Source organism: Ascaphus truei, chromosome 5 (genome assembly GCF_040206685.1).
Source record: "Ascaphus truei isolate aAscTru1 chromosome 5, aAscTru1.hap1, whole genome shotgun sequence".
Classification (NCBI taxonomy): domain Eukaryota; kingdom Metazoa; phylum Chordata; class Amphibia; order Anura; family Ascaphidae; genus Ascaphus; species Ascaphus truei.
Window position 1 is genome coordinate 1,039,755 of NC_134487.1, and position 26,602 is coordinate 1,066,356.

The 26,602-nt window shown below is 62.1% G+C and overlaps 1 protein-coding gene across 5 annotated transcripts in view; it reads left to right on the plus strand.

Annotated features, from left to right (window-relative positions):
* Positions 1-26,602, plus strand: part of GOLGB1 (golgin B1) — a 177,638-nt gene that overhangs the window by 127,099 nt on the left and 23,937 nt on the right. For all 5 annotated transcript variants that reach the window (XM_075599229.1, XM_075599230.1, XM_075599231.1 and 2 more), the window contains one exon: positions 2,063-2,194. In XM_075599229.1, the coding sequence (XP_075455344.1) occupies positions 2,063-2,194 (132 nt within the window). The remainder of the gene's footprint in view (positions 1-2,062; positions 2,195-26,602) is intronic.

Below are 26,602 nucleotides of genomic sequence, written 5' to 3' on the forward strand. Positions count from 1 at the left end.
AATTGTTATATATATATATACAAGGGGATTAAGGACACTCACAAAAGTACAAGATATAAAAGCAGTTTGTGATATAATCACCACCAGCAAGGCCACACCGTCCTGGAACACATCAGCTGTTCGATAGCCTGTCCGGTTCACCTCCAGCAGTTTTTGGACGATTGGAAACAGTGTCTCTCTGCTTGAATGCGATTTGGAGTTTTCAGCCTCAGATCAGCTCCATGCGCTCTCCGGCCGTAAAGCGCACACTGCGTGATGACGTAGTGTCGTGGTAGGGTGTCCTGACGCGTTTCGTCACGACAGTGACTTTTTCAAAGGGAATACCAACATGGTGGAGGGCTCTGTATTTATAGGCTCAACTATACAAAGGGGAGTGGCCCCGGACAACCAGAGGCCAATCATCAGTGCCCATGCATGAGACCACGGCACTAGCGATGAGCCAATGGAAACAACCGTGTCAATCCTGTCATAGAAACAAATGCTGCACATAGTGTGATATATTCATGGGCATATAAACCGCAAATATAAAATGAATTCATATTTCCTATAAATAGAACCACATCACAAACAAAAACAGAGTATAGAATAATCACTATACATGATCACAAATTATAAAAACTATAAAAATTATTATAACACACAGCAATAAGAAATATACATGCAAATGTATGTGCTCGTGCCCGCAGATGGACACATATATAACATGTCACATATCCGTATATAGCACAAACAATGAAAAACCCTCTAGATCCAAAGGCCAAAAACTTTATAAAATCTAACATCACTGGACTAAAGAAGGAGTGAATAGATAGGAAAATAAGAACATGGAAAGAAATAAAAAGAACAATAGGAGGTAGAGGATGAAATTGCAAGAAAGAAAATAGAATTTGAAAATGGGAAAGGGGTTAGGGGGGGAAGGGTTAGGGGGGGGGAAAGGAGGGAAGGGAATGAGGGGAGAATAGAGGATAGACAAAAAAGAGGAAATGGAAAAAGAACAGAATAGAAGAAGGGGGAGGGAAAGAGGGAGTGCAACATGCTATAACAGAGGAGAGGGAATGGCAGAGTCAATATAACCAAAGCTGGGGATTACACCAAAGTACTAGTGTCTAAACAATCATTGAGTCCACAAGGGGTTAGAGTTCCCAACTGGTGGATCCAATATGTCTCCCTTCGACACAACATTTTATACCGATCCCCCCCTCTAGCAGAGGCAGGAATGTGTTCAATACCCATAATAAGCAGGGAATCTGAACTCCTATTGTGAAAACATTTAAAATGTCTAGAAAGATTATGGGTATTTAGACCATGCAACACATTCCTCCTGTGCTCGAGGAAGCGGGTACCAAGGGATCGTGTGGTGCGACCAACATATTGCTGGCCGCAACCACATTGTAAAAGGTAGACAATATAAGTGCTAAGGCAATTAATACTGCCCCTAACCTCATATTTGCCACCTTTTTGAAGGGAGACGAACTCCGATGTGACAGTTAGATGTTTACATGTGATGCAGCGGCCTCTGCCACACCTGTGGTTGCCAGATCGGCCCACAGGTGTGGCATTAGCAGCCACATCAACCGTAGATAATTTACTCGGAGCTAAGATTGTTTTGATATTTCTGGCCTTCCTATATATTATTAGTGGTCTATCAGGAAGAATATTTCCCAAATGGGGATCACACTTCAAGATGCTCCAATGGGTATTTAATATACCCCTGATGGTTCTAAAAGATTGATTGAAAGTGGTGATGAATCTAGGATTTCCATCAATATTACCCGATCTATTCCCAGATTTACCATAACCCACATGTACCTTTATGGAGTCTTTTGATTTCTTGAGTAGTGTGGATCTGTCAGAGGCCTGTGCCCTCCTGAAAGAGTCGTACACGTACACATACACATACATGTATACGTATATACACCACCATTTAATACATAATACACAGTGTGCTGGTTTCAAAGATCTCTTATCCACACCTCTCACTTATCTCTCGCTCTCCTCTTCTCTGTGGTTCTCTCACCCCCTTCTGTTTCTTCTTTCACCCTCATCACCTTTCTCTCTGCAGCTGTCTCAGATCTTCGAAGAGAAGAGCTCTCTCTCTCTGCAGCTTCGGGGGAGCAGTCAGAACCTGCGAGATGCTCTCAGTCGCTATTCATCTCTCCAGAAACAACTACAGGACCTGCAGCCCAAGGGCCAGGTGAGAGGGGTGAGGGGAGAGCAAGGCAGGCGCTGCTTCAGGTAATGCAGAGCGAGGGCCGGGTGAGAGGGGTGAGGGGAGAGCAAGGCAGGCACTGCTTCAGGTAATGCAGAGCGAGGGCCAGGTGAGAGGGGTGAGGGGAGAGCAAGGCAGGCACTGCTTCAGGTAATGCAGAGCGAGGGCCGGGTGAGAGGGTGAGGGGAGAGCAAGGCAGGCACTGCTTCAGGTAATGCAGAGCGAGGGCCGGGTGAGAGGGGTGAGGGGAGAGCAAGGCAGGCACTGCTTCAGGTAATGCAGAGCGAGGGCCGGGTGAAAGGGGTGAGGGGAGAGCAAGGCAGGCACTGCTTCAGGTAATGCAGAGCGAGGGCCGGGTGAGAGGGGTGAGGGGAGAGCAAGGCAGGCACTGCTTCAGGTAATGCAGAGCGAGGGCCGGGTGAGAGGGGTGAGGGGAGAGCAAGGCAGGCACTGCTTCAGGTAATGCAGAGCGAGGGCCGGGTGAGAGGGGTGAGGGGAGAGCAAGGCAGGCACTGCTTCAGGTAATGCAGAGCGAGGGCCAGGTGAGAGGGGTGAGGGGAGAGCAAGGCAGGCACTGCTTCAGGTAATGCAGAGCGAGGGCCGGGTGAGAGGGGTGAGGGGAGAGCAAGGCAGGCACTGCTTCAGGTAATGCAGAGCGAGGGCCGGGTGAGAGGGGTGAGCGGAGAGCAAAGCAGGCACTGCTTCAGGTAATGCAGAGCGAGGGCCGGGTGAGAGGGGTGAGGGGAGAGCAAGGCAGGCACTGCTTCAGGTAATGCAGAGCGAGGGCCGGGGGTGAGGGGAGAGCAAAGCAGGCACTGCTTCAGGTAATGCAGAGCGAGGGCCGGGTGAGAGGAGTGAGGGGAGAGCAAGGCAGGCACTGCTTCAGGTAATGCAGGGCGAGGGCCGGGTGAGAGGGGTGAGGGGAGAGCAAGGCAGGCACTGCTTCAGGTAATGCAGAGCGAGGGCCAGGTGAGAGGGGTGAGGGGAGAGCAAGGCAGGCACTGCTTCAGCTAATGCAGAGCGAGGGCCGGGTGAGAGGAGTGAGGGGAGAGCAAGGCAGGCACTGCTTCAGGTAATGCAGAGCGAGGGCCGGGAGAGAGGGGTGAGGGGAGAGCAAGGCAGGCACTGCTTCAGGTAATGCAGAGCGAGGGCCGGGTGAGAGGGGTGAGGGGAGAGCAAGGCAGGCACTGCTTCAGGTAATGCAGAGCGAGGGCCGGGTGAGAGGGGTGAGGGGAGAGCAAGGCAGGCACTGCTTCAGCTAATGCAGAGCGAGGGCCAGGTGAGAGGGGTGAGGGGAGAGCAAGGCAGGCACTGCTTCAGGTAATGCAGAGCGAGGGCCGGGTGAGAGGGGTGAGGGGAGAGCAAGGCAGGCACTGCTTCAGGTAATGCAGAGCGAGGGCCGGGTGAGAGGGGTGAGGGGAGAGCAAGGCAGGCACTGCTTCAGGTAAAGCAGAGCGAGGGCCGGGTGAGAGGGGTGAGGGGAGAGCAAGGCAGGCACTGCTTCAGGTAATGCAGAGCGAGGGCCGGGTGAGAGGGGTGAGGGGAGAGCAAGGCAGGCACTGCTTCAGCTAATGCAGAGCGAGGGCCAGGTGAGAGGGGTGAGGGGAGAGCAAGGCAGGCACTGCTTCAGCTAATGCAGAGCGAGGGCCAGGTGAGAGGGGTGAGAGGAGAGCAAGGCAGGCACTGCTTCAGGTAATGCAGAGCGAGGGCCGGGTGAGAGGGGTGAGGGGAGAGCAAGGCAGGCACTGCTTCAGGTAATGCAGAGCGAGGGCCGGGTGAGAGGGGTGAGCGGAGAGCAAGGCAGGCACTGCTTCAGGTAATGCAGAGCGAGGGCCAGGTGAGAGGGGTGAGGGGAGAGGAAGGCAGGCACTGCTTCAGGTAATGCAGAGCGAGGGCCAGGTGAGAGGGGTGAGGGGAGAGGAAGGCAGGCACTGCTTCAGGTAATGCAGAGCGAGGGCCAGGTGAGAGGAGAGCAAGGCAGGCACTGCTTCAGGTAATGCAGAGCGAGGGCCGGGTGAGAGGGGTGAGGGGAGAGCAAGGCAGGCACTGCTTCAGGTAATGCAGAGCGAGGGCCAGGTGAGAGGGGTGAGGGGAGAGCAAGGCAGGCACTGCTTCAGGTAATGCAGAGCGAGGGCCGGGTGAGAGGGGTGAGGGGAGAGCAAGGCAGGCACTGCTTCAGGTAATGCAGAGCGAGGGCCGGGTGAGAGGAGTAAGGGGAGAGCAAGGCAGGCACTGCTTCAGTTAATGCAGAGCGAGGGCCGGGAGAGAGGGGTGAGGGGAGAGCAAGGCAGGCACTGCTTCAGGTAATGCAGAGCGAGGGCCGGGTGAGAGGGGTGAGGGGAGAGCAAGGCAGGCACTGCTTCAGGTAATGCAGAGCGAGGGCCGGGTGAGAGGGGTGAGGGGAGAGCAAGGCAGGCACTGCTTCAGCTAATGCAGAGCGAGGGCCAGGTGAGAGGGGTGAGGGGAGAGCAAGGCAGGCACTGCTTCAGGTAATGCAGAGCGAGGGCCGGGTGAGAGGGGTGAGCGGAGAGCAAGGCAGGCACTGCTTCAGGTAATGCAGAGCGAGGGCCAGGTGAGAGGGGTGAGGGGAGAGGAAGGCAGGCACTGCTTCAGGTAATGCAGAGCGAGGGCCGGGTGAGAGGGGTGAGGGGAGAGCAAGGCAGGCACTGCTTCAGGTAATGCAGAGCGAGGGCCAGGTGAGAGGGGTGAGCGGAGAGCAAGGCAGGCACTGCTTCAGGTAATGCAGAGCGAGGGCCAGGTGAGAGGGGTGAGGGGAGAGGAAGGCAGGCACTGCTTCAGGTAATGCAGAGCGAGGGCCAGGTGAGAGGAGAGCAAGGCAGGCACTGCTTCAGGTAATGCAGAGCGAGGGCCGGGTGAGAGGGGTGAGGGGAGAGCAAGGCAGGCGCTGCTTCAGGTAATGCAGAGCGAGGGCCGGGTGAGAGGGGTGAGGGGAGAGCAAGGCAGGCACTGCTTCAGGTAATGCAGAGCGAGGGCCAGGTGAGAGGGGTGAGGGGAGAGCAAGGCAGGCACTGCTTCAGGTAATGCAGAGCGAGGGCCGGGTGAGAGGGGTGAGGGGAGAGCAAGGCAGGCACTGCTTCAGGTAATGCAGAGCGAGGGCCGGGTGAGAGGGGTGAGGGGAGAGCAAGGCAGGCACTGCTTCAGGTAAAGCAGAGCGAGGGCCGGGTGAGAGGGGTGAGGGGAGAGCAAGGCAGGCACTGCTTCAGGTAATGCAGAGCGAGGGCCGGGTGAGAGGGGTGAGGGGAGAGCAAGGCAGGCGCTGCTTCAGGTAATGCAGAGCGAGGGCCGGGTGAGAGGGGTGAGGGGAGAGCAAGGCAGGCGCTGCTTCAGGTAATGCAGAGCGAGGGCCGGGTGAGAGGGGTGAGGGGAGAGCAAGGCAGGCACTGCTTCAGGTAATGCAGGGCGAGGGCCGGGTGAGAGGGGTGAGGGGAGAGCAAGGCAGGCACTGCTTCAGCTAATGCAGAGCGAGGGCCAGGTGAGAGGGGTGAGGGGAGAGCAAGGCAGGCACTGCTTCAGCTAATGCAGAGCGAGGGCCAGGTGAGAGGGGTGAGAGGAGAGCAAGGCAGGCACTGCTTCAGGTAATGCAGAGCGAGGGCCGGGTGAGAGGGGTGAGGGGAGAGCAAGGCAGGCACTGCTTCAGGTAATGCAGAGCGAGGGCCGGGTGAGAGGGGTGAGCGGAGAGCAAGGCAGGCACTGCTTCAGGTAATGCAGAGCGAGGGCCAGGTGAGAGGGGTGAGGGGAGAGGAAGGCAGGCACTGCTTCAGGTAATGCAGAGCGAGGGCCAGGTGAGAGGGGTGAGGGGAGAGGAAGGCAGGCACTGCTTCAGGTAATGCAGAGCGAGGGCCAGGTGAGAGGAGAGCAAGGCAGGCACTGCTTCAGGTAATGCAGAGCGAGGGCCGGGTGAGAGGGGTGAGGGGAGAGCAAGGCAGGCACTGCTTCAGGTAATGCAGAGCGAGGGCCAGGTGAGAGGGGTGAGGGGAGAGCAAGGCAGGCACTGCTTCAGGTAATGCAGAGCGAGGGCCGGGTGAGAGGGGTGAGGGGAGAGCAAGGCAGGCACTGCTTCAGGTAATGCAGAGCGAGGGCCGGGTGAGAGGAGTAAGGGGAGAGCAAGGCAGGCACTGCTTCAGTTAATGCAGAGCGAGGGCCGGGGGTGAGGGGAGAGCAAGGCAGGCGCTGCTTCAGTTAATGCAGAGCGAGGGCCGGGAGAGAGGGGTGAGGGGAGAGCAAGGCAGGCACTGCTTCAGGTAATGCAGAGCGAGGGCCGGGTGAGAGGGGTGAGGGGAGAGCAAGGCAGGCACTGCTTCAGGTAATGCAGAGCGAGGGCCGGGTGAGAGGGGTGAGGGGAGAGCAAGGCAGGCACTGCTTCAGCTAATGCAGAGCGAGGGCCAGGTGAGAGGGGTGAGGGGAGAGCAAGGCAGGCACTGCTTCAGGTAATGCAGAGCGAGGGCCGGGTGAGAGGGGTGAGCGGAGAGCAAGGCAGGCACTGCTTCAGGTAATGCAGAGCGAGGGCCAGGTGAGAGGGGTGAGGGGAGAGGAAGGCAGGCACTGCTTCAGGTAATGCAGAGCGAGGGCCGGGTGAGAGGGGTGAGGGGAGAGCAAGGCAGGCACTGCTTCAGGTAATGCAGAGCGAGGGCCAGGTGAGAGGGGTGAGCGGAGAGCAAGGCAGGCACTGCTTCAGGTAATGCAGAGCGAGGGCCAGGTGAGAGGGGTGAGGGGAGAGGAAGGCAGGCACTGCTTCAGGTAATGCAGAGCGAGGGCCAGGTGAGAGGGGTGAGGGGAGAGGAAGGCAGGCACTGCTTCAGGTAATGCAGAGCGAGGGCCAGGTGAGAGGAGAGCAAGGCAGGCACTGCTTCAGGTAATGCAGAGCGAGGGCCGGGTGAGAGGGGTGAGGGGAGAGCAAGGCAGGCGCTGCTTCAGGTAATGCAGAGCGAGGGCCGGGTGAGAGGGGTGAGGGGAGAGCAAGGCAGGCACTGCTTCAGGTAATGCAGAGCGAGGGCCAGGTGAGAGGGGTGAGGGGAGAGCAAGGCAGGCACTGCTTCAGGTAATGCAGAGCGAGGGCCGGGTGAGAGGGGTGAGGGGAGAGCAAGGCAGGCACTGCTTCAGGTAATGCAGAGCGAGGGCCGGGTGAGAGGAGTGAGGGGAGAGCAAGGCAGGCACTGCTTCAGGTAATGCAGAGCGAGGGCCAGGTGAGAGGGGTGAGGGGAGAGCAAGGCAGGCACTGCTTCAGGTAATGCAGGGCGAGGGCCGGGTGAGAGGGGTGAGGGGAGAGCAAGGCAGGCACTGCTTCAGGTAATGCAGAGCGAGGGCCAGGTGAGAGGGGTGAGGGGAGAGCAAGGCAGGCACTGCTTCAGGTAATGCAGAGCGAGGGCCGGGTGAGAGGGGTGAGGGGAAAGCAAGGCAGGCACTGCTTCAGGTAATGCAGAGCGAGGGCCGGGTGAGAGGGGTGAGCGGAGAGCAAGGCAGGCACTGCTTCAGGTAATGCAGAGCGAGGGCCGGGTGAGAGGGGTGAGGGGAGAGCAAGGCAGGCACTGCTTCAGGTAATGCAGAGCGAGGGCCGGGTGAGAGGGGTGAGGCGAGAGCAAGGCAGGCACTGCTTCAGGTAATGCAGAGCGAGGGCCGGGTGAGAGGGGTGAGGGGAGAGCAAGGCAGGCACTGCTTCAGCTAATGCAGAGCGAGGGCCAGGTGAGAGGGGTGAGGGGAGAGGAAGGCAGGCACTGCTTCAGGTAATGCAGAGCGAGGGCCGGGTGAGAGGGGTGAGAGGAGAGCAAGGCAGGCACTGCTTCAGGTAATGCAGAGCGAGGGCCGGGTGAGAGGGGTGAGGGGAGAGCAAGGCAGGCACTGCTTCAGGTAATGCAGAGCGAGGGCCAGGTGAGAGGGGTGAGGGGAGAGCAAGGCAGGCACTGCTTCAGGTAATGCAGAGCGAGGGCCGGGTGAGAGGGGTGAGGGGAGAGCAAGGCAGGCACTGCTTCAGGTAATGCAGAGCGAGGGCCGGGTGAGAGGGGTGAGGGGAGAGCAAGGCAGGCACTGCTTCAGGTAATGCAGAGCGAGGGCCGGGTGAGAGGAGTGAGGGGAGAGCAAGGCAGGCACTGCTTCAGGTAATGCAGGGCGAGGGCCGGGTGAGAGGGGTGAGGGGAGAGCAAAGCAGGCACTGCTTCAGGTAATGCAGAGCGAGGGCCGGGAGAGAGGGGTGAGGGGAGAGCAAGGCAGGCACTGCTTCAGGTAATGCAGAGCGAGGGCCGGGTGAGAGGGGTGAGGGGAGAGCAAGGCAGGCACTGCTTCAGGTAATGCAGAGCGAGGGCCGGGTGAGAGGAGTGAGGGGAGAGCAAGGCAGGCACTGCTTCAGGTAATGCAGAGCGAGGGCCGGGTGAGAGGGGTGAGGGGAGAGCAAGGCAGGCACTGCTTCAGGTAATGCAGAGCGAGGGCCAGGTGAGAGGGGTGAGGGGAGAGCAAGGCAGGCACTGCTTCAGGTAATGCAGAGCGAGGGCCGGGTGAGAGGAGTGAGGGGAGAGCAAGGCAGGCACTGCTTCAGTTAATACAGAGCGAGGGCCGGGAGAGAGGGGTGAGGGGAGAGCAAGGCAGGCACTGCTTCAATTAATGCAGAGCGAGGGCCGGGAGAGAGGGGTGAGGGGAGAGCAAGGCAGGCACTGCTTCAGTTAATGCAGAGCGAGGGCCGGGTGAGAGGAGTGAGGGGAGAGCAAGGCAGGCACTGCTTCAATTAATGCAGAGCGAGGGCCGGGAGAGAGGGGTGAGGGGAGAGCAAGGCAGGCACTGCTTCAGGTAATGCAGAGCGAGGGCCGGGTGAGAGGGGTGAGGGGAGAGCAAGGCAGGCACTGCTTCAGGTAATGCAGAGCGAGGGCCGGGTGAGAGGGGTGAGGGGAGAGCAAGGCAGGCACTGCTTCAGCTAATGCAGAGCGAGGGCCAGGTGAGAGGGGTGAGGGGAGAGCAAGGCAGGCACTGCTTCAGGTAATGCAGAGCGAGGGCCGGGTGAGAGGGGTGAGGGGAGAGCAAGGCAGGCACTGCTTCAGGTAATGCAGAGCGAGGGCCGGGTGAGAGGGGTGAGGGGAGAGCAAGGCAGGCACTGCTTCAGGTAATGCAGAGCGAGGGCCGGGTGAGAGGGGTGAGGGGAGAGCAAGGCAGGCACTGCTTCAGGTAATGCAGAGCGAGGGCCGGGTGAGAGGGGTGAGGGGAGAGCAAGGCAGGCACTGCTTCAGCTAATGCAGAGCGAGGGCCAGGTGAGAGGGGTGAGGGGAGAGCAAGGCAGGCACTGCTTCAGCTAATGCAGAGCGAGGGCCAGGTGAGAGGGGTGAGAGGAGAGCAAGGCAGGCACTGCTTCAGGTAATGCAGAGCGAGGGCCGGGTGAGAGGGGTGAGGGGAGAGCAAGGCAGGCACTGCTTCAGGTAATGCAGGGCGAGGGACGGGTGAGAGGGGTGAGCGGAGAGCAAGGCAGGCACTGCTTCAGGTAATGCCGAGCGAGGGCCAGGTGAGAGGGGTGAGGGGAGAGGAAGGCAGGCACTGCTTCAGGTAATGCAGAGCGAGGGCCAGGTGAGAGGAGAGCAAGGCAGGCACTGCTTCAGGTAATGCAGAGCGAGGGCCAGGTGAGGGGGGTGAGGGGAGAGCAAGGCAGGCACTGCTTCAGGTAATGCAGAGCGAGGGCCAGGTGAGAGGGGTGAGGGGAGAGGAAGGCAGGCACTGCTTCAGGTAATGCAGAGCGAGGGCCAGGTGAGGGGAGAGCAAGGCAGGCGCTGCTTCAGGTAATGCAGAGCGAGGGCCGGGTGAGAGGGGTGAGGGGAGGGCAAGGCAGGCGCTGCTTCAGGTAATGCAGAGCGAGGGCCGGGTGAGAGGGGTGAGGGGAGAGCAAGGCAGGCGCTGCTTCAGGTAATGCAGAGTGAGGGCCGGGTGAGGGGAGAGCAAGGCAGGCGCTGCTTCAGGTAATGCAGAGCGAGGGCCAGGTGAGAGGGGTGAGGGGAGAGCAAGGCAGGCACTGCTTCAGGTAATGCAGAGCGAGGGCCAGGTGAGAGGGGTGAGGGGAGAGCAAGGCAGGCACTGCTTCAGGTAATGCAGAGCGAGGGCCGGGTGAGAGGGGTGAGGGGAGAGCAAGGCAGGCACTGCTTCAGGTAATGCAGAGCGAGGGCCGGGTGAGAGGGGTGAGGGGAGAGCAAGGCAGGCGCTGCTTCAGGTAATGCAGAGCGAGGGCCGGGTGAGAGGGGTGAGGGGAGAGCAAGGCAGGCACTGCTTCAGGTAATGCAGAGCGAGGGCCAGGTGAGAGGGGTGAGGGGAGAGCAAGGCAAGCACTGCTTCAGGTAATGCAGAGCGAGGGCCGGGTGAGAGGGGTGAGGGGAGAGCAAGGCAGGCGCTGCTTCAGGTAATGCAGAGCGAGGGCCGGGTGAGAGGGGTGAGGGGAGAGCAAGGCAGGCACTGCTTCAGGTAATGCAGAGCGAGGGCCGGGTGAGAGGGGTGAGGGGAGAGCAAGGCAGGCACTGCTTCAGGTAATGCAGAGCGAGGGCCAGGTGACAGGGGTGAGGGGAGAGCAAGGCAGGCACTGCTTCAGGTAATGCAGATCGAGGGCCGGGTGAGAGGGGTGAGAGGAGAGCAAGGCAGGCACTGCTTCAGGTAATGCAGAGCGAGGGCCGGGTGAGAGGGGTGAGGGGAGAGCAAGGCAGGCACTGCTTCAGGTAATGCAGAGCGAGGGCCGGGTGAGAGGGGTGAGGGGAGAGCAAGGCAGGCACTGCTTCAGGTAATGCAGAGCGAGGGCCAGGTGAGAGGGGTGAGGGGAGAGCAAGGCAGGCACTGCTTCAGGTAATGCAGAGCGAGGGCCGGGTGAGAGGGGTGAGGGGAGAGCAAGGCAGGCACTGCTTCAGGTAATGCAGAGCGAGGGCCGGGTGAGAGGGGTGAGGGGAGAGCAAGGCAGGCACTGCTTCAGGTAATGCAGAGCGAGGGCCGGGTGAGAGGGGTGAGGGGAGAGCAAGGCAGGCACTGCTTCAGGTAATGCAGAGCGAGGGCCGGGTGAGAGGAGTGAGGGGAGAGCAAGGCAGGCACTGCTTCAGGTAATGCAGGGCGAGGGCCGGGTGAGAGGGGTGAGGGGAGAGCAAAGCAGGCACTGCTTCAGGTAATGCAGAGCGAGGGCCGGGAGAGAGGGGTGAGGGGAGAGCAAGGCAGGCACTGCTTCAGGTAATGCAGAGCGAGGGCCGGGTGAGAGGGGTGAGGGGAGAGCAAGGCAGGCACTGCTTCAGGTAATGCAGAGCGAGGGCCGGGTGAGAGGAGTGAGGGGAGAGCAAGGCAGGCACTGCTTCAGGTAATGCAGAGCGAGGGCCGGGTGAGAGGGGTGAGGGGAGAGCAAGGCAGGCACTGCTTCAGGTAATGCAGAGCGAGGGCCAGGTGAGAGGGGTGAGGGGAGAGCAAGGCAGGCACTGCTTCAGGTAATGCAGAGCGAGGGCCGGGTGAGAGGAGTGAGGGGAGAGCAAGGCAGGCACTGCTTCAGTTAATACAGAGCGAGGGCCGGGAGAGAGGGGTGAGGGGAGAGCAAGGCAGGCACTGCTTCAATTAATGCAGAGCGAGGGCCGGGAGAGAGGGGTGAGGGGAGAGCAAGGCAGGCACTGCTTCAGTTAATGCAGAGCGAGGGCCGGGTGAGAGGAGTGAGGGGAGAGCAAGGCAGGCACTGCTTCAATTAATGCAGAGCGAGGGCCGGGAGAGAGGGGTGAGGGGAGAGCAAGGCAGGCACTGCTTCAGGTAATGCAGAGCGAGGGCCGGGTGAGAGGGGTGAGGGGAGAGCAAGGCAGGCACTGCTTCAGGTAATGCAGAGCGAGGGCCGGGTGAGAGGGGTGAGGGGAGAGCAAGGCAGGCACTGCTTCAGCTAATGCAGAGCGAGGGCCAGGTGAGAGGGGTGAGGGGAGAGCAAGGCAGGCACTGCTTCAGGTAATGCAGAGCGAGGGCCGGGTGAGAGGGGTGAGGGGAGAGCAAGGCAGGCACTGCTTCAGGTAATGCAGAGCGAGGGCCGGGTGAGAGGGGTGAGGGGAGAGCAAGGCAGGCACTGCTTCAGGTAATGCAGAGCGAGGGCCGGGTGAGAGGAGTGAGGGGAGAGCAAGGCAGGCACTGCTTCAGGTAATGCAGAGCGAGGGCCGGGTGAGAGGGGTGAGGGGAGAGCAAGGCAGGCACTGCTTCAGGTAATGCAGAGCGAGGGCCAGGTGAGAGGGGTGAGGGGAGAGCAAGGCAGGCACTGCTTCAGGTAATGCAGAGCGAGGGCCGGGTGAGAGGAGTGAGGGGAGAGCAAGGCAGGCACTGCTTCAGTTAATACAGAGCGAGGGCCGGGAGAGAGGGGTGAGGGGAGAGCAAGGCAGGCACTGCTTCAATTAATGCAGAGCGAGGGCCGGGAGAGAGGGGTGAGGGGAGAGCAAGGCAGGCACTGCTTCAGTTAATGCAGAGCGAGGGCCGGGTGAGAGGAGTGAGGGGAGAGCAAGGCAGGCACTGCTTCAATTAATGCAGAGCGAGGGCCGGGAGAGAGGGGTGAGGGGAGAGCAAGGCAGGCACTGCTTCAGGTAATGCAGAGCGAGGGCCGGGTGAGAGGGGTGAGGGGAGAGCAAGGCAGGCACTGCTTCAGGTAATGCAGAGCGAGGGCCGGGTGAGAGGGGTGAGGGGAGAGCAAGGCAGGCACTGCTTCAGCTAATGCAGAGCGAGGGCCAGGTGAGAGGGGTGAGGGGAGAGCAAGGCAGGCACTGCTTCAGGTAATGCAGAGCGAGGGCCGGGTGAGAGGGGTGAGGGGAGAGCAAGGCAGGCACTGCTTCAGGTAATGCAGAGCGAGGGCCGGGTGAGAGGGGTGAGGGGAGAGCAAGGCAGGCACTGCTTCAGGTAATGCAGAGCGAGGGCCGGGTGAGAGGGGTGAGGGGAGAGCAAGGCAGGCACTGCTTCAGGTAATGCAGAGCGAGGGCCGGGTGAGAGGGGTGAGGGGAGAGCAAGGCAGGCACTGCTTCAGCTAATGCAGAGCGAGGGCCAGGTGAGAGGGGTGAGGGGAGAGCAAGGCAGGCACTGCTTCAGCTAATGCAGAGCGAGGGCCAGGTGAGAGGGGTGAGAGGAGAGCAAGGCAGGCACTGCTTCAGGTAATGCAGAGCGAGGGCCGGGTGAGAGGGGTGAGGGGAGAGCAAGGCAGGCACTGCTTCAGGTAATGCAGGGCGAGGGACGGGTGAGAGGGGTGAGCGGAGAGCAAGGCAGGCACTGCTTCAGGTAATGCCGAGCGAGGGCCAGGTGAGAGGGGTGAGGGGAGAGGAAGGCAGGCACTGCTTCAGGTAATGCAGAGCGAGGGCCAGGTGAGAGGAGAGCAAGGCAGGCACTGCTTCAGGTAATGCAGAGCGAGGGCCAGGTGAGGGGGGTGAGGGGAGAGCAAGGCAGGCACTGCTTCAGGTAATGCAGAGCGAGGGCCAGGTGAGAGGGGTGAGGGGAGAGGAAGGCAGGCACTGCTTCAGGTAATGCAGAGCGAGGGCCAGGTGAGGGGAGAGCAAGGCAGGCGCTGCTTCAGGTAATGCAGAGCGAGGGCCGGGTGAGAGGGGTGAGGGGAGGGCAAGGCAGGCGCTGCTTCAGGTAATGCAGAGCGAGGGCCGGGTGAGAGGGGTGAGGGGAGAGCAAGGCAGGCGCTGCTTCAGGTAATGCAGAGTGAGGGCCGGGTGAGGGGAGAGCAAGGCAGGCGCTGCTTCAGGTAATGCAGAGCGAGGGCCAGGTGAGAGGGGTGAGGGGAGAGCAAGGCAGGCACTGCTTCAGGTAATGCAGAGCGAGGGCCGGGTGAGAGGGGTGAGGGGAGAGCAAGGCAGGCGTTGCTTCAGGTAATGCAGAGCGAGGGCCGGGTGAGAGGGGTGAGGGGAGAGCAAGGCAGGCACTGCTTCAGGTAATGCAGAGCGAGGGCCGGGTGAGAGGGGTGAGGGGAGAGCAAGGCAGGCGCTGCTTCAGGTAATGCAGAGCGAGGGCCGGGTGAGAGGGGTGAGGGGAGAGCAAGGCAGGCACTGCTTCAGGTAATGCAGAGCGAGGGCCAGGTGAGAGGGGTGAGGGGAGAGCAAGGCAAGCACTGCTTCAGGTAATGCAGAGCGAGGGCCGGGTGAGAGGGGTGAGGGGAGAGCAAGGCAGGCGCTGCTTCAGGTAATGCAGAGCGAGGGCCGGGTGAGAGGGGTGAGGGGAGAGCAAGGCAGGCACTGCTTCAGGTAATGCAGAGCGAGGGCCGGGTGAGAGGGGTGAGGGGAGAGCAAGGCAGGCACTGCTTCAGGTAATGCAGAGCGAGGGCCAGGTGACAGGGGTGAGGGGAGAGCAAGGCAGGCACTGCTTCAGGTAATGCAGATCGAGGGCCGGGTGAGAGGGGTGAGAGGAGAGCAAGGCAGGCACTGCTTCAGGTAATGCAGAGCGAGGGCCGGGTGAGAGGGGTGAGGGGAGAGCAAGGCAGGCACTGCTTCAGGTAATGCAGAGCGAGGGCCGGGTGAGAGGGGTGAGGGGAGTGCAAGGCAGACACTGCTTCAGGTATTGCAGAGCGAGGGCCGGGTGAAAGGGGTGAGGGGAGAGCAAGGCAGGCACTGCTTCAGCTAATGCAGAGCGAGGGCCAGGTGAGAGGGGTGAGAGGAGAGCAAGGCAGGCACTGCTTCAGGTAATGCAGAGAGAGGGCCGGGTGAGAGGGGTGAGGGGAGAGCAAGGCAGGCACTGCTTCAGGTAATGCAGAGCGAGGGCCGGGTGAGAGGGGTGAGGGGAGAGCAAGGCAGGCACTGCTTCAGGTAATGCAGAGCGAGGGCCGGGTGAGAGGGGTGTGAGGGGAGAGCAAGGCAGGCACTGCTTCAGGTAATGCAGAGCGAGGGCCGGGTGAGAGGGGTGAGGGGAGAGCAAGGCAGGCACTGCTTCAGGTAATGCAGAGCGAGGGCCGGGTGAGAGGGGTGAGCGGAGAGCAAGGCAGGCACTGCTTCAGGTAATGCAGAGCGAGGGCCAGGTGAGAGGGGTGAGGGGAGAGGAAGGCAGGCACTGCTTCAGGTAATGCAGAGCGAGGGCCAGGTGAGAGGAGAGCAAGGCAGGCACTGCTTCAGGTAATGCAGAGCGAGGGCCAGGTGAGAGGGGTGAGGGGAGAGCAAGGCAGGCACTGCTTCAGGTAATGCAGAGCGAGGGCCAGGTGAGAGGGGTGAGGGGAGAGGAAGGCAGGCACTGCTTCAGGTAATGCAGAGCGAGGGCCGGGTGAGAGGGGTGAGGGGAGAGCAAGGCAGGCACTGCTTCAGGTAATGCAGAGCGAGGGCCAGGTGAGAGGGGTGAGGGGAGAGGAAGGCAGGCACTGCTTCAGGTAATGCAGAGCGAGGGCCAGGTGAGGGGAGAGCAAGGCAGGCGCTGCTTCAGGTAATGCAGAGCGAGGTCCGGGTGAGAGGGGTGAGGGGAGGGCAAGGCAGGCGCTGCTTCAGGTAATGCAGAGCGAGGGCCGGGTGAGAGGGGTGAGGGGAGAGCAAGGCAGGCACTGCTTCAGGTAATGCAGAGCGAGGGCCGGGTGAGAGGGGTGAGGGGAGAGCAAGGCAGGCACTGCTTCAGGTAATGCAGAGCGAGGGCCGGGTGAGGGGAGAGCAAGGCAGGCGCTGCTTCAGGTAATGCAGAGCGAGGGCCAGGTGAGAGGGGTGAGGGGAGAGCAAGGCAGGCACTGCTTCAGGTAATGCAGAGCGAGGGCCGGGTGAGAGGGGTGAGGGGAGAGCAAGGCAGGCGCTGCTTCAGGTAATTCAGAGCGAGGGCCGGGTGAGAGGGGTGAGGGGAGAGAGCAAGGCAGGCACTGCTTCAGGTAATGCAGAGCGAGGGCCGGGTGAGAGGGGTGAGGGGAGAGCAAGGCAAGCACTGCTTCAGGTAATGCAGAGCGAGGTCCGGGGGTGAGGGGAGAGCAAGGCAGGCGCTGCTTCTGGTAATGCAGAGCGAGGGCCGGGTGAGAGGGGTGAGGGGAGAGCAAGGCAGGCACTGCTTCAGGTAATGCAGAGCGAGGGCCGGGTGAGAGGGGTGAGGGGAGAGCAAGGCAGGCACTGCTTCAGGTAATGCAGAGCGAGGGCCGGGTGAGAGGGGTGAGGGGAGAGCAAGGCAGGCACTGCTTCAGGTAATGCAGAGCGAGGGCCGGGTGAGAGGGGTGAGGGGAGAGCAAGGCAGGCACTGCTTCAGGTAATGCAGAGCGAGGGCCGGGGTGAGAGGGGTGAGGGGAGAGCAAGGCAGGCACTGCTTCAGGTAATGCAGAGCGAGGGCCGGGTGAGAGGAGTGAGGGGAGAGCAAGGCAGGCACTGCTTCAGGTAATGCAGGGCGAGGGCCGGGTGAGAGGGGTGAGGGGAGTGCAAGGCAGGCACTGCTTCAGGTAATGCAGAGCGAGGGCCGGGTGAGAGGGGTGAGGGGAGAGCAAGGCAGGCGCTGCTTCAGGTAATGCAGAGCGAGGGCCGGGTGAGAGGGGTGAGGGGAGTGCAAGGCAGGCACTGCTTCAGGTAATGCAGAGCGAGGGCCGGGTGAGAGGGGTGAGGGGAGAGCAAGGCAGGCACTGCTTCAGGTAATGCAGAGCGAGGGCCGGGTGAGAGGGGTGAGGGGAGAGCAAGGCAGGCACTGCTTCAGGTAATGCAGAGCGAGGGCCGGGTGAGAGGGGTGAGGGGAGAGCAAGGCAGGCACTGCTTCAGGTAATACAGAGCGAGGGCCGGGTGAGAGGGGTGAGGGGAGAGCAAGGCAGGCACTGCTTCAGGTAATGCAGAGCGAGGGCCGGGTGAGAGGGTTGAGGGGAGTGCAAGGCAGACACTGCTTCAGGTAATGCAGAGCGAGGGCCGGGTGAAAGGGGTGAGGGGAGAGCAAGGCAGGCACTGCTTCAGGTAATGCAGAGCGAGGGCCGGGGTGAGGGGAGAGCAAGGCAGGCGCTGCTTCTGGTAATGCAGAGCGAGGGCCGGGTGAGAGGGGTGAGGGGAGAGCAAGGCAGGCACTGCTTCAGGTAATGCAGAGCGAGGGCCGGGTGAGAGGAGTGAGGGGAGAGCAAGGCAGGCACTGCTTCAGGTAATGCAGAGCGAGGGCCAGGTGAGAGGGGTGAGGGGAGAGAGCAAGGCAGGCGCTGCTTCTGGTAATGCAGAGCGAGGGGCCGGGTGAGAGGGGTGAGGGGAGAGCAAGGCAGGCACTGCTTCAGGTAATGCAGAGCGAGGGCCGGGTGAGAGGAGTGAGGGGAGAGCAAGGCAGGCACTGCTTCAGGTAATGCAGAGCGAGGGCCGGGTGAGAGGGGTGAGGGGAGAGCAAGGCAGGCACTGCTTCAGCTAATGCAGAGCGAGGGCCGGGAGAGAGGGGTGAGGGGAGAGCAAGGCAGGCACTGCTTCAGGTAATGCAGAGCGAGGGCCGGGTGAGAGGGGTGAGGGGAGAGAGCAAGGCAGGCGCTGCTTCTGGTAATGCAGAGCGAGGGCCGGGTGAGAGGGGTGAGGGGAGAGCAAGGCAGGCACTGCTTCAGGTAATGCAGAGCGAGGGCCGGGTGAGAGGGGTGAGGGGAGAGCAAGGCAGGCACTGCTTCAGGTAATGCAGAGCGAGGGCCAGGTGAGAGGAGTGAGCGGAGAGCAAGGCAGGCACTGCTTCAGGTAATGCAGAGCGAGGGCCGGGTGAGAGGGGTGAGGGGAGAGCAAGGCAGGCACTGCTTCAGGTAATGCAGAGCGAGGGCCGGGTGAGAGGGGTGAGGGGAGAGCAAGGCAGGCACTGCTTCAGGTAATGCAGAGCGAGGGCCAGGTGAGAGGGGTGTGAGGGGAGAGCAAGGCAGGCGCTGCTTCAGGTAATGCAGAGCGAGGGCCGGGTGAGAGGGGTGAGGGGAGAGCAAGGCAGGCACTGCTTCAGGTAATGCAGAGCGAGGGCCAGGTGAGAGGGGTGTGAGGGGAGAGCAAGGCAGGCACTGCTTCAGGTAATGCAGAGCGAGGGCCGGGTGAGAGGGGTGAGGGGAGAGCAAGGCAGGCACTGCTTCAGGTAATGCAGAGCGAGGGCCGGGTGAGAGGGGTGAGGGGAGTGCAAGGCAGGCACTGCTTCAGGTAATGCAGAGCGAGGGCCGGGTGAGAGGGGTGAGAGGAGAGCAAGGCAGGCACTGCTTCAGGTAATGCAGAGCGAGGGCCGGGTGAGAGGGGTGAGGGGAGAGCAAGGCAGGCACTGCTTCAGGTAATGCAGAGCGAGGGCCGGGTGAGAGGGGTGAGGGGAGAGCAAGGCAGACACTGCTTCAGGTAATGCAGAGCGAGGGCCAGGTGAGAGGAGAGCAAGGCAGGCGCTGCTTCAGGTAATGCAGAGCGAGGGCCGGGAGAGAGGGGTGAGGGGAGAGCAAGGCAGGCACTGCTTCAGGTAATGCAGAGCGAGGGCCGGGTGAGAGGGGTGAGGGGAGAGCAAGGCAGGCACTGCTTCAGGTAATGCAGAGCGAGGGCCGGGTGAGAGGGGTGAGCGGAGAGCAAGGCAGGCACTGCTTCAGGTAATGCAGAGCGAGTGCCGGGTGAGAGGGGTGAGGGGAGAGCACGGCAGGCACTGCTTCAGGTAATGCAGAGCGAGGGCCGGGTGAGAGGGGTGAGGGGAGAGCAAGGCAGGCACTGCTTCAGGTAATGCAGAGCGAGGGCCGGGTGAGAGGGGTGAGCGGAGAGCAAGGCAGGCACTGCTTCAGGTAATGCAGAGCGAGGGCCGGGTGAGAGGGGTGAGGGGAGAGCAAGGCAGGCACTGCTTCAGGTAATGCAGAGCGAGGGCCGGGTGAGAGGGGTGAGCGGAGAGCAAGGCAGGCACTGCTTCAGGTAATGCAGAGCGAGGGCCGGGTGAGAGGGGTGAGGGGAGAGCAAGGCAGGCACTGCTTCAGGTAATGCAGAGCGAGGGCCGGCTGAGAGGGGTGAGGGGAGAGCAAGGCAGGCACTGCTTCAGGTAATGCAGAGCGAGGGCCAGGTGAGAGGAGAGCAAGGCAGGCGCTGCTTCAGGTAATGCAGAGCGAGGGCCGGGTGAGAGGGGTGAGCGGAGTGCAAAGCAGGCACTGCTTCAGGTAATGCAGAGCGAGGGCCAGGTGAGAGGGGTGAGAGGAGAGCAAGGCAGGCACTGCTTCAGGTAATGCAGAGCGAGGGCCAGGTGAGAGGGGTGAGGGGAGAGCAAGGCAGGCACTGCTTCAGCTAATGCAGAGCGAGGGCCGGGTGAGAGGAGTGAGGGGAGAGCAAGGCAGGCACTGCTTCAGGTAATGCAGAGCGAGGGCCGGGGGTGAGGGGAGAGCAAGGCAGGCGCTGCTTCAGGTAATGCAGAGCGAGGGCCGGGTGAGAGGGGTGAGGGGAGAGCAAGGCAGGCACTGCTTCAGGTAATGCAGAGCGAGGGCCGGGTGAGAGGGGTGAGCGGAGAGCAAGGCAGGCACTGCTTCAGCTAATGCAGGGTGAGGGCCGGGTGAGAGGAGAGCAAGGCAGGCGCTGCTTCAGGTAATGCAGAGCGAGGGCCGGGTGAGAGGGGTGAGGGGAGAGCAAGGCAGGCACTGCTTCAGGTAATGCAGAGCGAGGGCCGGGTGAGAGGGGTGAGAGGAGAGCAAGGCAGGCGCTGCTTCAGGTAATGCAGAGCGAGGGCCGGGAGAGAGGGGTGAGGGGAGAGCAAGGCAGGCACTGCTTCAGGTAATGCAGAGCGAGGGCCGGGTGAGAGGGGTGAGAGGAGAGCAAGGCAGGCACTGCTTCAGGTAATGCAGAGCGAGGGCCGGGTGAGAGGGGTGAGGGGAGAGCAAGGCAGGCACTGCTTCAGGTAATGCAGAGCGAGGGCCGGGTGAGAGGGGTGAGCGGAGAGCAAGGCAGGCACTGCTTCAGGTAATGCAGAGCGAGGGCCGGGTGAGAGGGGTGAGTGGAGTGCAAAGCAGGCACTGCTTCAGGTAATGCAGAGCGAGGGCCGGGTGAGAGGGGTGAGCGGAGAGCAAGGCAGGCGCTGCTTCAGGTAATGCAGAGCGAGGGCCGGGTGAGAGGGGTGAGCGGAGAGCAAGGCAGGCGCTGCTTCAGGTAATGCAGAGCGAGGGCCGGGTGAGAGGGGTGAGGGGAGAGCAAGGCAGGCACTGCTTCAGGTAATGCAGAGCGAGGGCCGGGTGAGAGGGGTGAGCGGAGAGCAAGGCAGGCACTGCTTCAGGTAATGCAGAGCGAGGGCCGGGTGAGAGGGGTGAGCGGAGAGCAAGGCAGGCGCTGCTTCAGGTAATGCAGAGCGAGGGCCGGGTGAGAGGGGTGAGGGGAGAGCAAGGCAGGCACTGCTTCAGGTAATGCAGAGCGAGGGCCAGGTGAGAGGGGTGAGGGGAGAGCAAGGCAGGCACTGCTTCAGGTAATGCAGAGCGAGGGCCGGGTGAGAGGGGTGAGGGGAGAGCAAGGCAGGCACTGCTTCAGGTAATGCAGAGTGAGGGCCGGGTGAGAGGGGTGAGGGAGAGCAAGGCAGGCACTGCTTCAGGTAATGCAGAGCGAGGGCCGGGTGAGAGGGGTGAGGGGAGTGCAAGGCAGGCACTGCTTCAGGTAATGCAGAGCGAGGGCCGGGTGAGAGGGGTGAGGGGAGTGCAAGGCAGGCACTGCTTCAGGTAATGCAGAGCGAGGGCCGGGTGAGAGGGGTGAGGGGAGAGCAAGGCAGGCACTGCTTCAGGTAATGCAGAGCGAGGGCCGGGTGAGAGGGTGAGGGGAGAGCAAGGCAGGCACTGCTTCAGGTAATGCAGAGCGAGGGCCGGGTGAGGAGAGAGCAAGGCAGGCACTGCTTCAGGTAATGCAGAGCGAGGGCCGGGTGAGAGGGGTGAGGGGAGAGCAAGGCAGGCACTGCTTCAGGTAATGCAGAGCGAGGGCCGGGTGAGAGGGGTGAGGGGAGAGCAAGGCAGGCACTGCTTCAGGTAATGCAGAGCGAGGGCCGGGTGAGAGGGGTGAGGGCAGGAGCAAGGCAGGCGCTGCTTCAGGTAATGCAGAGCGAGGGCCGGGTGAGAGGGGTGAGGGGAGTGCAAGGCAGGCACTGCTTCAGGTAATGCAGAGCGAGGGCCGGGTGAGAGGGGTGAGGGGAGAGCAAGGCAGGCACTGCTTCAGGTAATGCAGAGCGAGGGCCGGGTGAGAGGGGTGAGGGAGGGAGAGCAAGGCAGGCACTGCTTCAGGTAATGCAGAGCGAGGGCCAGGTGAGAGGGGTGAGGGGAGAGCAAGGCAGGCACTGCTTCAGGTAATGCAGAGCGAGGGCCGGGTGAGAGGGGTGAGGGGTGAGCAAGGCAGGCACTGCTTCAGGTAATGCAGAGCGAGGGGCCGGGTGAGGGGTGTGAGGGGAGAGCAAGGCAGGCACTGCTTTAGGTAATGCAGAGCGAGGGCCAGGTGAGAGGAGAGCAAGACAGGCACTGCTTCAGGTAATGCAGAGCGAGGCCGGGTGAGGGAGAGCAAGGCAGGCACTGCTTCAGGTAATGCAGAGTGAGGGCCGGGTGAGGGGGGTGAGGGGAGAGCAAGGCAGGCACTGCTTCAGGTAATGCAGAGCGAGGGCCAGGTGAGAGGGGTGAGGGGAGAGCAAGGCAGGCACTGCTTCAGGTAATGCAGAGCGAGGGCCAGGTGAGAGGGGTGAGGGGAGAGCAAGGCAGGCACTGCTTCAGGTAATGCAGAGCGAGGGCCGGGTGAGCAGAGAGCAAGGCAGGCACTGCTTCAGGTAATGCAGAGCGAGGGCCAGGTGAGAGGGTGGAGGGGAGAGCAAGGCAGGCACTGCTTCAGGTAATGCAGAGCGAGGGCCGGGTGAGAGGGGTGAGGGTGAGCAAGGCAGGCACTGCTTCAGGTAATGCAGAGCGAGGGCCAGGTGAGAGGGGTGAGGGGAGAGCAAGGCAGGCACTGCTTCAGGTAATGCAGTGCGAGGGCCAGGTGAGAGGGGTGAGGGGAGAGCAAGGCAGGCACTGCTTCAGGTAATGCAGAGCGAGGGCCGGGTGAGAGGGGTGAGGGGAGAGCAAGGCAGGCACTGCTTCAGGTAATGCAGAGCGAGGCCAGGTGAGAGGGGTGAGGGGAGAGCAAGGCAGGCACTGCTTCAGGTAATGCAGTGCGAGGGCCAGGTGAGAGGGTGAGGGGAGAGGAAGGCAGGCACTGCTTCAGGTAATGCAGAGCGAGGGCCAGGTGAGGGGAGAGCGAAGGCAGGCGCTGCTTCAGGTAATGCAGAGCGAGGGCCGGGTGAGGAGGGGTGAGGGGAGGGCAAGGCAGGCGCTGCTTCAGTAATGCAGAGCGAGGGCCGGGTGAGAGGGGTGAGGGGAGAGCAAGGCAGGCGCTGCTTCAGGTAATGCAGAGTGAGTGCCGGGTGAGGGGAGAGCAAGGCAGGCGCTGCTTCAGGTAATGCAGAGCGAGGGCCAGGTGAGAGGGGTGAGGGAGAGCAAGGCAGGCACTGCTTCAGGTAATGCAGAGCGAGGGCCGGGTGAGAGGGGTGAGGGGAGAGCAAAGGCAGGCGCTGCTTCAGGTAATGCAGAGCGAGGGCCGGGTGAGAGGGGTGAGGGGAGAGCAAGGCAGGCACTGCTTCAGGTAATGCAGAGCGAGGGCCGGGTGAGAGGTGGGTGAGGGGAGAGCAAGGCAGGGCGCTGCTTCAGGTAATGCAGAGCGAGGGCCGGGTGAGAGGGGTGAGGGGAGAGCAAGGCAGGCACTGCTTCAGGTAATGCAGAGCGAGGGCCAGGAGAGCAAGGCAAGCACTGCTTCAGGTAATGCAGAGCGAGGGCCCGGGGGTGAGGGGAGAGCAAGGCAGGCGCTGCTTCTGGTAATGCAGAGCGAGGGCCGGGTGAGAGGGTGAGGGGAGAGCAAGGCAGCACTGCTTCAGGTAATGCAGAGCGAGGGCCGGGTGAGAGGGGTGAGGGGAGAGCAAGGCAGGCACTGCTTCAGGTAATGCAGAGCGAGGGCCGGGTGAGAGGGGTGAGGGGAGAGCAAGGCAGGCACTGCTTCAGGTAATGCAGAGCGAGGGCCGGGTGAGAGGGGTGAGGGGAGAGCAAGGCAGGCACTGCTTCAGGTAATGCAGAGCGAGGGCCGGGTGAGAGGGGTGAGGGGAGAGCAAGGCAGGCACTGCTTCAGGTAATGCAGAGTGAGGGCGGGTGAGAGGGGTGAGGGGAGAGCAAGGCAGGCACTGCTTCAGGTAATGCAGAGCGAGGGCCGGGTGAGAGGGGTGAGGGGAGAGCAAGGCAGGCACTGCTTCAGGTAATGCAGAGCGAGGGCCGGGTGAGAGGGGTGAGGGGAGAGCAAGGCAGGCACTGCTTCAGGTAATGCAGAGCGAGGCCAGGTGAGAGGGGTGAGGGAGAGCAAGGCAGGCACTGCTTCAGGTAATGCAGAGCGAGGGCCGGGTGAGAGGAGTGAGGGGAGAGCAAGGCAGGCACTGCTTCAGGTAATGCAGAGCGAGGGCCGGGTGAGGGGAGAGCAAGGCAGGCACTGCTTCAGGTAATGCAGAGCGAGGGCCGGGTGAGAGGGTTGAGGGGAGAGCAAGGCAGGCACTGCTTCAGGTAATGCAGAGCGAGGCCGGGTGAGAGGGGTGAGGGGAGAGCAAGGCAGGCACTGCTTCAGGTAATGCAGAGCGAGGGCCGGGTGAGAGGAGTGAGGGGAGAGCAAGGCAGGCACTGCTTCAGGTAATGCAGAGCGAGGGCCGGGTGAGGGGAGAGCAAGGCAGGCACTGCTTCAGGTAATGCAGAGCGAGGGCCGGGTGAGAGGGGTGAGGGGAGAGCAAGGCAGGCACTGCTTCAGGTAATGCAGGGCGAGGGCCGGGTGAGAGGGTGTGAGGGGAGAGCAAGGCAGGCACTGCTTCAGGTAATGCAGAGCGAGGGCCGGGTGAGAGGGGTGAGGGGAGAGCAAGGCAGGCACTGCTTCAGGTAATGCAGAGCGAGGGCCAGGTGAGAGGGGTGAGGGGAGAGCAAGGCAGGCACTGCTTCAGGTAATGCAGAGCGAGGGCCGGGTGAGAGGGGTGAGGGGAGAGCAAGGCAGGCACTGCTTCAGGTAATGCAGAGCGAGGGCCAGGTGAGAGGGGGGAGGGGAGAGCAAGGCAGGCGCTGCTTCAGGTAATGCAGAGCGAGGGCCGGGTGAGAGGGGTGAGGGGAGAGCAAGGCAGGCACTGCTTCAGGTAATGCAGAGCGAGGGCCAGGTGAGAGGGGTGAGGGGAGAGCAAGGCAGGCACTGCTTCAGGTAATGCAGAGCGAGGGCCGGGTGAGAGGGGTGAGGGAGAGCAAGGCAGGCACTGCTTCAGGTAATGCAGAGCGAGGGCCAGGTGAGAGGGGTGAGCGGAGAGCAAGGCAGGCGCTGCTTCAGGTAATGCAGAGCGAGGGCCGGGTGAGAGGGGTGAGCGGAGAGCAAGGCAGGCACTGCTTCAGGTAATGCAGGGCGAGGGCCGGGTGAGAGGGGTGAGGGGAGAGCAAGGCAGGCGCTGCTTCAGGTAATGCAGAGCGAGGGCCGGGTGAGAGGGGTGAGGGGAGAGCAAGGCAGGCACTGCTTCAGTAATGCAGAGCGAGGGCCGGGTAAGAGGAGTGAGGGGAGAGCAAGGCAGGCGCTGCTTCAGGTAATGCAGAGCGAGGGCCGGGTGAGAGGGGTGAGGGGAGAGCAAGGCAGGCACTGCTTCAGGTAATGCAGGGCGAGGGCCGGGTGAGAGGGGTGAGGGGAGAGCAAGGCAGGCGCTGCTTCAGTAATGCAGAGCGAGGGCCGGGGGAGAGGGGTGAGGGGAGAGCAAGGCAGGCACTGCTTCAGGTAATGCAGAGCGAGGGCCGGGTGAGAGGGGGTGAGGGGAGAGCAAGGCAGGCACTGCTTCAGGTAATGCAGAGCGAGGGCCGGGTGAGAGGGGTGAGGGGAGAGCAAGGCAGGCACTGCTTCAGGTAATGCAGAGCGAGGGCCGGGAGAGAGGGGTGAGGGGAGAGCAAGGCAGGCACTGCTTCAGGTAATGCAGAGCGAGGGCCAGGTGAGAGGGGTGAGGGGGAGAGCAAGGCAGGCACTGCTTCAGGTAATGCACAGCGAGGGCCGGGTGAGAGGGGTGAGGGGAGAGCAAGGCAGGCACTGCTTCAGGTAATGCAGAGCGAGGGCCGGGTGAGAGGGGTGAGGGGAGAGCAAAGGCAGGCACTGCTTCAGGTAATGCAGAGCGAGGGCCGGGGGTGAGAGGGGTGAGGGGAGAGCAAGGCAGGCACTGCTTCAGGTAATGCAGAGCGAGGGCCGGGAGAGAGGGGTGAGGGGAGAGCAAGGCAGGCACTGCTTCAGGTAATGCAGAGCGAGGGCCGGGTGAGAGGGGTGAGGGGAGAGCAAGGCAGGCATTGCTTCAGGTAATGCAGAGCGAGGGCCGGGTGAGAGGGGTGAGGGGAGAGCAAGGCAGGCACTGCTTCAGGTAATGCAGAGCGAGGGCCGGGGGAGAGGGGGTGAGGGGAGAGCAAGGCAGGCATGCTTCAGGTAATGCAGAGCGAGGGCCGGGTGAGAGGGGTGAGGGGAGAGCAAGGCAGGCACTGCTTCAGGTAATGCAGAGCGAGGGCCGGGGGGAGAGGGGTGAGGGGAGAGCAAGGCAGGCACTGCTTCAGGTAATGCAGAGCGAGGGCCGGGTGAGAGGGGTGAGGGGAGAGCAAGGCAGGCACTGCTTCAGGTAATGCAGATCGAGGGCCGGGTGAGGAGGGGTGAGGGGAGAGCAAGGCAGGCACTGCTTCAGGTAATGCAGAGCGAGGGCCGGGTGAGAGGGGTGAGGGAGAGCAAGGCAGGCGCTGCTTCAGGTAATGCAGAGCGAGGGCCGGGTGAGAGGGGTGAGGGGAGAGCAAGGCAGGCATTGCTTCAGGTAATGCAGAGCGAGGGCCGGGTGAGAGGGGTGAGGGGAGAGCAAGGCAGGCACTGCTTCAGGTAATGCAGAGCGAGGGCCGGGGGAGAGGGGTGAGGGGAGAGCAAGGCAGGCACTGCTTCAGGTAATGCAGAGCGAGGGCCGGGTGAGAGGGGTGAGGGGAGAGCAAGGCAGGCACTGCTTCAGGTAATGCAGATCGAGGGCCCGGGTGAGAGGGGTGAGGGGAGAGCAAGGCAGGCACTGCTTCAGGTAATGCAGAGCGAGGGCCAGGTGAGAGGGGTGAGGGAGAGCAAGGCAGGCGCTGCTTCAGTAATGCAGAGCGAGGGCCGGGTGAGAGTGGTGAGGGGAGAGCAAGGCAGGCACTGCTTCAGTAATGCAGAGTGAGGGCCGGGTGAGAGGGGTGAGGGGAGAGCAAGGCAGGCACTGCTTCAGGTAATGCAGAGCGAGGGCCGGGTGAGAGGGGTGAGGGGAGAGCAAGGCAGGCGCTGTTTCAGGTAATGCAGAGTGAGGGCCGGGTGAGAGGGGTGAGGGGAGAGCAAGGCAGGCACTGCTTCAGGTAATGCAGAGCGAGGGCCGGGTGAGAGGGGTGAGAGGAGAGCAAGGCAGGCACTGCTTCAGGTAATGCAGAGCGAGGGCCGGGTGAGAGGGGTGAGGGAGAGCAAGGCAGGCACTGCTTCAGGTAATGCAGAGCGAGGG